This window comes from Cricetulus griseus, chromosome 2, assembly GCF_003668045.3.
Source record: "Cricetulus griseus strain 17A/GY chromosome 2, alternate assembly CriGri-PICRH-1.0, whole genome shotgun sequence".
In the NCBI taxonomy this organism is placed as follows: Eukaryota; Metazoa; Chordata; class Mammalia; order Rodentia; family Cricetidae; genus Cricetulus; species Cricetulus griseus.
In genome coordinates this window covers 247,676,240-247,687,141 of record NC_048595.1, presented here as the reverse complement: position 1 = coordinate 247,687,141, position 10,902 = coordinate 247,676,240, and the positions used below count along the sequence as shown (strand labels likewise).

Below are 10,902 nucleotides of genomic sequence, written 5' to 3'. Positions count from 1 at the left end.
AAGGAGTGATGAGCTAAGGGTTCAAGACCAGACTGGAGAAACCCACAGAAACAGCTGACCTGAACAAGGGATTGCTCATGGACCCCAGACTGATAGATGGCAAACCAGCATAGGACTGTTCCAGACACCCTCAACAAGGATGTCAGTTTGGAGGTCTGGACAATCTATGGGGCCACTGGTAGTGGATCAGTATTTACCCCTAGTACACAAATGAACTTTGGGAGCCCTTTCCTCATAGAGGGATACTCTCTCAGCCTAGACACACTGGGGAGGGTCTAGGCCCTGCTCCAAATGATATGACAGACTTGAAGATTCCCCCAATGAAGGCCTCACCCTCCCTGGAAAACAGAAAGGGGTTGAGATAGGGGGGTTGGTGGGGGACAGGGGAGGAGGGAATGGAGATGGAACTGAGATTGACATGTAAAAGAAACTTGTTTCTAATTTAAATAAAAAAGAAGCCTAAGCCATAGGCCAAACAGTTTATATTTTTTTTTTTTAAAAAGTGACAGTCTGTCCAAGAGACCATTACACTCATGTGTTTATTGTGGCACTATTCACAATACTCAAGAACTGAAAACTCTCTGAATGTCAATCAAGTGATGAATGGATAAAGAATACACAGTAATCACATACAACTGAATGCTATTAGGCAAGGAAAAAATGAAACCCTGTAACTTGTGGCTACATAGATGGAACTGATTATCCAGACAATCTCTTAATTAAGAATCGATTTTCAGATGGCTCTGTCAAGATAGCTTTGTCAAGTTGGTGGTTAAGATAACTAGGATAGGTATTAAGTCACAATTAGTGAATAATAAAAAAGTTATTTTCATCATGTAACTTTACAGTCTCATCTATTGACCATGTTCAATCAGTTTAAGAGTATGAGATGACCATTTACATTTGTTCAATTTCGTTATTACATTACTGTTCTCTTTCTCTTGTTTTCAGTGCCAGACATCATACACCACACTCCAAAAACACTAGGCTAGATAACTGCCTTAACCCCATATATTAGTAGTGTCCTTAACATCTTTGTAAAAATATAATAAAATTACACGTATTCCTGATCTAAAAATTCAGGCACAGTCCATATCTCTATAGTTTTCTGGCCCTAGATGACTCCAGCTTTACATTCTACAATCCCTAAACAAGTGATATGTGTTTAAGTATCAATGCTGAGTTTTGGCCATTGTATGTATAATAAAAGTCACAATATTGAGGAAAAGAAAGTAAAAAGGCCTATACACAAATTTAAGGACATATCCTAGGAGTTTTAGATGCCTTTTATTTTATGTCATAGGTGTTGACACTTACATTTTTAATTATTATTAGTAGTATTAGTATTATTTTGATGAGGGATGCTAGAAGTCTAGAAACAGGTTATTACATAACATTCTGAGAAAATGGATAGACATTAAAAATTAACTAGCAGCACTTCAGTTTTTTAACAAACTGGCTTTATTTGATTGATATAATTGGATATATTTTAAGCATTTTACCAGACACAGTAAGATATAACATGACTGGATCCGATGCATTCTATAGTACATCTCTGCACATTATTATAAATACCAGTATTGGAACTGGGCTTGGTGGCACCCTGGAGACAGGCAGATAGATATCTGAGTTCAAGTCCAGTCTGGTATACAAAGCACAAAGCAAGTTCCAGGGCAGACAGGGCCACACAGAGAAGCCCTGTCTTGAAAATCAAACAAAACAAAACATAAATATCAGTATTTTCATGACTGTTCAGTATTTTCTATAAATTATTTCTTATTGGCACTGATAACGTAATTTGTAACTACAATGTAGAGTGGAAAAGTTCTAGAAGAATTTTGTTTCCATTAACAAATGGTACTATGCAATATCTGAGAAGCCTCACCTGTGCTCAGTTTCTGATACAATGCCCTGATGATGGAAAGGTGACAAAACATCCTTATCTTTAATACTAATTGCTAAGATGCCTATTTCCTCTCCATCTACACTGCTTAGAAAAATTTACAATGTGCTTCTAAAGCATGAGATAAGAAAATATCCTGACTTCCTCCTTCCCTCTCCAATAAAAGCTTGGAGAAGCACCCGGTTCCCAGGTTGGTACCATGGCTGTCCTGGCTTCCTGGGTCTGGGTACTGATTGGCTACCTTTCTGCTGCTGTAGCAGAGAACTCTAATCCCTCATCTCTATATCCTCCTTTCTGGGAAGACACCAGTGGAGAGATAAGTGGTTTTGCTTTGGAGGATGGAAAGTACATAATAAACCCGTGGGTATTCACTGATAGAATGGGGTTGTATAAAATCTTACTGAGTAAGACGGCCCCATATTTTGCAAAATATGGTCCAGAAAATGAACAAAATCTTTTGTGGGGATTGCCTATGCAGTTTGGATGGCAGTATAGAACAGGTAAGGAAGATTCTTATTCTCCTATATACTGATATATGCCTGAGGTAGTAAGAAAATGGGATTCTCCATGCCGTACATTGCTATCTAGTTTTATGTCTACTTGACACAGGTTAGAGACATCTGAGAGGAAGGAATGTCAGCTGAGAAAATAGTTTCATAAGATCAACCTGTAGGCAAGCCTTTGGGCATTTTCTTGTTTAGTGATTGATGGGAGAAGGTCCCACTCATTGTGGGTAGTGCCATCCCTAAGCTGGTGGCCCTGGATTCTGTGGGAAAACAGACTGAGTAAGCCATGAGGAGTGAACCAGTAAGCAGACTCCTCTATAGCCTCTGCATCAGCCTTGCCTCCAGGTTCCAATTCAATTTGAGCTCTTGCCTTGGCTTCCACCAATGGACTGTTATTCAATATAAATAAGCCAAATCCTCTCTTCTCCAAGTTGCTTTAGATCATGGTATTCCATCACCCTACTAATAACACTAAGACACCCACCCATGTCTCTTGGAAAACCGATTTCTTTGTTTACTTTTTAATCTCCTTATAATTATTTTTCATCTATTCCTATTTGTACTTATTCACAAATCCTTTTCCCATGAATTGGTTGTTTCTACCAGACACTTCAAAGGCCAGTAGGCATAGAGACCAACCAAAAATATTAATCCTTTTTCTAATTTGCTGAGTAATTTCAAAATAGTTACTTCCCCACTGCTAACTACACATGTCTTCCTGTTCCTGTGGACACACAAGGGAGCATTCATTACAAACAGGAGTGATGTCTGATTATATTGACCTTAATGTGAGTCCTAATTGCAATTGCCTGATCATAAGCATGAAATTATAAATGAGTGGTTTCTTGCTAATGGTGAGCTATGCCAATGGTTGCTTCTTCTTGGAAACCAAGCTCTTTTCAGTATATATACATGGAAGATGTTTGTGGACAACATATTCATGTATAAAAAGATAGTTATTTCTGGCTGACAGAAGTTGTGTGAAGAAATTGGTGCCTGATACCCAACCTGCACTGCTTCCTCATTGCTCAGCAAGTAAGAAAAAAGAGGGGGAAAGGAGAAGGGAGAAGGGGAATGATGTCAGTCTTGAAGAAAAAGAAAGATTATTTTCTGATGTGCTGATGTTTATGTAACAGATAGTCAACTTGTAAAATACTTCTGATAACTTGTTTTAACTTATGCAGAAATCTCATTTATATGAAATATTGTTATCTCCACTTTACAGTGGTACTCATGTGATCATGTAATTTAGAAACATAGACCAAAGGTTTGGTTTGACTCCCTTTCTGTTAGTGACTGTTGCTCCTATGAATTTTATTAGGACTAGAGAAGACAGGAAAATGTGAAGTTATGTAAGTAAAACTATAGCCTATAAATTAAAAGTCAAAATTTTGGTATGGATGAAAACAGAAAATAATTTGGTTGAGAAATGAGAAATATTAAAAAGATGGTAAGTAAGATATAAGTAAATTGGAAAATTTTATATCTATAAATTAAATGCATGCATTTAACAATTTTAAATGTGTATAATAAACAAATACAACTGTGTATTCCCTGCCCTCTAGGTAGATTAGTTGATCCCACTGGAAGGACAACCTGTGGCTATAAAACTTTTGACGAGCTATGTGTGTCTGTGGACAGTTGGTGGGCTGGTAGGTTCATTTCAATAACCAAATTGTACCTTTGCATTATAGAATCCATTTAAACCCCAATTGTAGAGACAGAGACAAACTGAAATAGTTCTTCAAACTTTTGCAAGATAAATCTACTTCATCATATGCCAGTGGCCTTGATGACATGTGGCAAAATTGACCAGTCAAATAATAATTTTTAAGGATGTATTCATTCAGACTTTTCACAGAAGGATTAAATGAAGGAACTGCAAAGGTCATGGCCTCTAGGGACCAGCACTGTCAGTGAGATGACAGGTTCCCACAGGAACATGGAATCATTGTAAGGAAAGACCAAGATAATAATGCTCTTCCTTTTTGCTCAGAAAAAAAAAAGTGCTAAATGCTGATAGTCACAAACTTCTCTGAGTAATGTTATCTCTTGTTTGGCCATTGTATAACTAAGGCTTTAGTCATGTATGCAATACTAAAAACAACTTGAATATACTTCCTAATTCTTTTACAGTGTGTTTTGGGTTGAAATTAATTTACATCAAAATTTATTGTAATAATTTCCCAATGATTAGAAATGACATTGCATTAAATTTTACTTCTGGGGGAATGACTTATTAAATAGTATGATCCAGTAGGTATTTCCCTAATGCTAAATTGAGTCATTCTTCTCAAAACTCATAAACAGACTTGGCAACAGCTCTAGATAGCTGATTGGTTTAGTAATTTGAGGTGTTAAGAATGAGTACAAGCCAATTACCTAACTAAATTAAAATGTTTAAATCTGCTGGACTTGTCCTCTATAACTGCAAAGTTTGAAGTCCTGAGAAGTTTATTAGGCTGTAAGACAAAACTTCCTGCCTTAGAGAAACAAGTAAAAGCCTTGGTGATATGATGCATAAAAATTAGAGTAACTTGTGAATTATAAAATATGCATTTTATGAATCTGTGATAATGCTTAATTATTTTATAAAAAGTTAAAACCAACAACATAATCTCATTGAAAACTGTGCCATTCTGTGAATAATTTGACATTTTTCTTTCCTTATTTATTTAATGCTTTGAAATAGGACTGTTATCCAATCCATTAATATTACTTTTCTTAAAAATATTATAATATGGTTCTTTAGTGAGTGTATATACAATCACAATCATAGTATTATTAAATTGTAAGTTGATTTTCCTCACTGTTTTTAGTTGGATAATTTTTATCATCTTTGGAATCTGTGAATTTTCCTTAATGATTTATGCTTCCTCAAAATGTGCTCTGGAATTTGTCACTGGCTGTGGTGTGGGGCTAACCAACCTTTTGTTTTCACAGATGTAAATTATTTTTTGAGTGTGTTACCTTTCCTTGCTGCTGTTGATTCTGGCATACTGGGGATATCATCAGATGAATTCACGATTTTACCACCGCCCCTGGATGAGTCGAGGTTTTGTTATAATGTATCTGACTGCAAAAAGTTAGTCGGTGAAATAATGGACAGCTGGACCACCTTTTTCCAGGTTCTTCCTTTAAGTTTTATACCATACTAGTCAGCCATGCAGAGACAATGCTTTTTGTGAAAGTATTTTGTGAAGGATTGTTTTTATGAATTGTATTCTTTCCTTAATATTAAAACATAAATTGTAAATAGATTTTATTCATAAGTGATGTAGAAACACAGTGCATGCCTTAGAACCACCCACTGTTCTCATACAGTACTAACACAAAATTCATCTTTTCTCACTGCATGTAAAGAATATCACAAATAGCAAGGATGCAGACCACTTTAAGAAAGTAAATGGGCAAATGAGTAATTGGGAGTTTAGGTCACTTTTGAAATATTATAAGAATCAGGGTTATAGCCTTATTTTAGAATAGTCTTTCAAATTACTGAAACTGAATTAATAACCCCTCATATGTAGGTAGAACTGATGAAAAGGGCTGTGAAATTATTAGAGAGCTAGGAGAAATATATAGGAAGGTTGGAGGGAGGAGAAAGAAGGGAGAAATGATACATCTTAACTTCAAAAATAAAAGAAATAATAAATAATAAAAGTGACATGCTATTCTAAACTAACCATTGATGACCAAAATAAAATACAGTGGTTAAGCATAGAAGAAGCTAAATGTTAGTGATTTAAATACATTACTTTTCATTGCTTTAAATATAATTCAATTTAATTTTCAATTTTTTTCTTATCACTGAAAATGTTACAAGAATTTCAATAGTGTTGACAGAAAAAATGGCAGTGGAACTGTCAAGTGTAAAACATGGACATTTTGAAGATATTTGAAGTTCACTTCAACTGGATGATATGCTTTACTGAAAAGCACTGGATATTCTCCTATTTGCTGTTAGGTACTAAGTTGTGGCATGTAGGAACAGCAATTTCAGTTCGCGCTAACTATTGCTCCTGTCTCTGAGACTGGTAGAGTTTGAGGGAGAGTTGCCCACATAACACTTTTTCTTCTATGCTTTAGTACATGCAGTTGCCTTCTAGTGACTTTGATGGCCTTTTGCAGCACTTATGGGCTGCTCATACCGCATCCTTGGAGTATCCCATCAGTGTCTTTGCAGACAGGTAAGAAATAGTTTTTACCTCTGTTTTAGTTTAATGTTTTTCCGATTGGTTTGGTTGAAAACCATGACCAAAAGCAAGGAAAGAAATGGTTTGTTTCAACTTACAAGTTATAGTTTGTCATTAAAGGAAACCAGGGCAGGAGCTCAAGCAAGAACCTGGAGGCAGGAGCCAGGAACCATGGAAGAATATTGCTTAATTCAGCTAACTTTCTTGTATATAGCTCAGGGCTACCTGCTTAGGGATAGCACTGCCTACAGTGGGTTGGGTCCAGTTTCATCAATTAGCAATTGTGAAAATGCTTCGTAGACACAGATATAAGCCAATCTGATGAACTCAATTCCTGAATTGAAATTCCTTCTTCCCAGGCATTTCCAGATTTGTGTCAAGTTGACTAAAACTAACCCGCATGGTCTTACTCATTTCTTTTTTTCTTTTTTTTCTGTGTATTTTCTTAGTGTTAGATATTTGGCAAAAGCAAATTATAAATATTAGTTGTAAAAGGGGAATAATTCTATTCATATGCTTTCTGAAGTTTAATTGGATTTTTTTCTACTTTATTTCATTATTGGACTGATATGCTATTGGACTGTAAATTTTCTTTTTTTTTCTTTTTCCATTTTTTATTTGAATTAGAAACAAGATCATTTTACATGGCAATCACAGTTCGCTCTCCCTCCCCTCCTCCCCTACCACTCCCCCCAACTAAAACCCTACCTATGACACCCTTTCTGCTCCCCAGGCAGGGTGAGACCTTCCATAGGGGGTCTTCAGAGTCTGTCATGTCCTTTGGGATAGGGCCTAGGTCCACCCCAGTGTGTCGTGCCTCAGGGAGTATCCCTTCATGTGGAATGGGCTCCCAAAGTCCATACCTATGCTAGGCATTTCTTTTTCTTTTAGAATAACTGTGAATTTTTAATCTTAATTACAAACAATTAGTGTGATCACTGGTGACAATTTTGATAAAGGGCAAATTTGGAATATATTTTAGAAAAGTGAAGAAAAGAATATCTGAGAAACAGGAGACGGGAAAATAGCACAAATGGTAAATCCCTCATATGCAAGCATGAAGACTTGAGTTCAAATCCTAGAATCCACGTGAAAACAGCCAAGCACCGAGGCATGTATTTATCATACTCATGCATACATAATATATGTTACAACTGGTTAAAAGGGCTGTGAAATTGTTAGAGAGGTAGGAGAAATATATAGGAATGTTGGAGGGAGGAAAAAGAAGGGAGAAATGATAATCTTAACTTCAAAAACATAAAAAAATAATAAAGCAAAGGAATCTCAGTTCCATACAGACAATCTTGAAAAAATGGACACATTTAAGTGTGTTTTTCCATAATGTCAGGATTCATTGAATACCAATAAGTTTTTTGCTAGGCCAAATTTGTTGCTGTACTGTACTTTGTACTACTAATTTTGCTTGAACATTGTGACCATTGACAGTCTCCTCTGACCAGTGCTATCATGAAGCTCAAACTGATAGTAACTGTTCCTGCATAAACATCACCACTGACAAGCTTATCAACTTAGGTCAAAGCCATATCATGTAAAATTATTGAACATGCCAAACCACCAAATGATAAAAAAAACCCTCACCTCCACATCATATATGAGGAAGAAAAACTAATGGTACAGCATGTAATGATGCTTTAGACAAATGCATTATGGGATTTACCAGCAGGATCTAAACTCTTTTTTTTTGTTTGTTTGTTAATTTTTTCATCCTTTTATTGAAAACAGATTTCCCCCCCCTCACACAATATATCCTGATTACAGTTTTCCTTCTCTCTACTCTTCCCAGTTCTTCCTTGCCTCCCTTCCAATCCAGACCTACCCCATTTCTGTCTCTCAATAGAAAACAAACACGCTTCTAAATATTAATAATAAAATATAATATAATACAATAAGATAAAAGAAAAACTAACACATTGGAGTAGCACATGAGTACCTGTCTAGAACTTTAATTACTCTTGTGTAAATGCCTATTGATAGGAAGTCATGATCTTAATATAGGTGCATTCTTAAACTCTTGGAACTGGTAGAAAGTTTCCCAAATCCTTAAACCATTTCTCAGGGAGGAGTCGGGCAAAGTGTGTAGTGTGTTCAAATCTTCTCAGTAATGCTTTGTTTGTTTTCTTATTCTTTACCCTGTGTGAAAGTTTTAAAACCTTGTATGCAATTTGCAAATATTTACTCTTCTTGCTCAACTTTTTTGAATCATGTATATAAAACCATTTACTCATACATAATTCATACTTATGTAACGCAAAATTTACCCACTCTGAGTAAATGAATTTCTTGTACATACACAGAACTGTGCAATAATCTCGATAGTCTAGTTTTTAGAACATTCGATAAGTCTTAGAATATAACATGATAAACAGTTGAAACAAGGCAGAAGGATCATTGGTTTCAAGCCAATCTGAAATATATAGTGGAACCTAGACACATAAAAACAAAACCAACCAACCCACAGACCAAAGCCTTGCTTTCACCTGCAGTTACTGCCTCTTCTCACCACATCCCTGCACAGTGACTGCCTCTTCTCACCCCATCCCTACACAGTGACTACCTATCCTCACCCCATCCCTGCACAGTCACTATCTGTTCTCACCCCATCCCTGCCTTTTCTCACTCCATTCTTGCAATCATTGCCTCTTCTTACCTCACCCCTGCACAGTCACTGCCTCTTTTTACCCCTAGCCCTAAGCAGCCATTGCCTTTTCTTGCCTCCAGCCTGGAAGTCACTGCCACTGAACCAATAGGCTACCTTCTGGCTGGGAGGGTTTGTCCTTTTCAGACCTGTAATACAGATGGAGCCACAGTGTATGGCCATGTCATCCGGGTCCTTCAGGATCGTGTTTTTGAAGTCCATTCATGCTTTTGTACACCCATTCACAACTTTTAGTTTTTGAATACTATTTACCTTTCAGTGTTGGGCATTTTGGTTGTTTTAAGCTTTTGGCTACTATAAATAACACTACTATGAACATATAGATGCATTCTTTCATATATTTTTATTTCAAAAAGATTTATCTATTTTTTTTTTCATTTTATTTTATTTTATTAGTTCTAGTTAGGGAACAAGCTTATTTCAAGTCCCTTCTCCCTCTCCCTCCCCTCACCCCCAAACTTTCTCCCCCACCCCCAGCCCATTCCCCCAACCCCATCCACCCACTACTCCCCAGGCAGGGTAGGGCCCTCAACGGGAGCTCAGCAAAGTCCACCAAGTCTTCCTATGCTGATCCTGGGCCCTTCCCCATGTGTCCAGGGCCAGAGTGTAACCCTTCATATGGGATGGGCTCTCAAAGTCCCTTTTTGCACCAGGGAAAAATACTAATCCACTACCAGAGGCTCCCTGGAGTGCAGAGGCCTCCTTATTGACATCTATGTTCTGGGGTCTGGATCAGTCTTGTACAGGCCTCCTGGACAGCATCTGGGGTCGATGTGCTCTCCCTTGTTCAGGCCAACAGTTCCTGTGGGTTTCTCCATCCTAGTACAGACCCCTTCGTTCTTCATTCCTCCCTCTCTTCAACTAAATTCCCGATTTCGGCTCATTGTATATCTGTGGATGTCTGTCTCTGTTTCCATCAGCCACTGGGTGAGGGCTCTAGGATGGCATAAAGAGAAGTCATCAATCTCATTTTAGGGGGAGGGTTTTTAGGTTATCCTCTCCACCATTGCCTGGATTGTCAGATCGTGTCATCCTTGTAGGTCTCTGGAGATCTCCCTGGTTCCTGATCCCTTCTCGGGCCTACAGTGGCTCCCTCTGATATCGTTTCTCTCATCTTGCTCTCTTTCCTCTATTCTTCCCCCAACTCAATGTTTCTGCCCCTCCATTTCCTCTCCTCTTCTCCTCTTCTCTTGCTCTTATTGTAGCAGCTCCTTCCCCCCCCTCATGCCCCCAATTAGTTCGGGAGTTCATGCCATTTCCATTCCTGGGGACCATTTAACCCTTAGAGTCCTTCATGTTTCCTAGTTTCTTTGGTGAAGAGCATTATATACTGGTAGTCTTTTGTTCTATGTCTAAAATTCATATATCAGTGAGTACATACCTTGCTTGTCTTTTTGTGACTGGGTTACCTCACTCAGGATGGTTTCCTCTAGTTCCATCCATTTGCCTGAATTTCAAGATTCCATTGCTTTTTTCTGCTGAGTAGTACTCCATTGTATAATGTACCACATTTTCTCAATCCATTCTTCATAGAGGGGCATCTAGGTTGTTTCCAGGTTCTGGCTATTACAAACAATGCTGCTATGAACATGGTTGAACATATGTCCTTGTTGCAAGTAC

At 37.5% G+C, this 10,902-nt stretch overlaps 1 protein-coding gene across 1 annotated transcript in view; it reads left to right on the top strand.

Moving 5' to 3' along the window:
- Positions 1 to 2,102: 2,102 nt before the first annotated feature.
- The window catches only part of CUNH6orf58 (chromosome unknown C6orf58 homolog), an 11,367-nt gene continuing 2,567 nt past the window's right edge, over positions 2,103 to 10,902 (top strand). Inside the window, exons 1-4 of the mRNA XM_035438753.1 lie at positions 2,103 to 2,403; positions 3,975 to 4,061; positions 5,353 to 5,537; positions 6,499 to 6,599. Of these exons, the coding sequence (XP_035294644.1) occupies positions 2,103 to 2,403; positions 3,975 to 4,061; positions 5,353 to 5,537; positions 6,499 to 6,599 (674 nt within the window). The remainder of the gene's footprint in view (positions 2,404 to 3,974; positions 4,062 to 5,352; positions 5,538 to 6,498; positions 6,600 to 10,902) is intronic.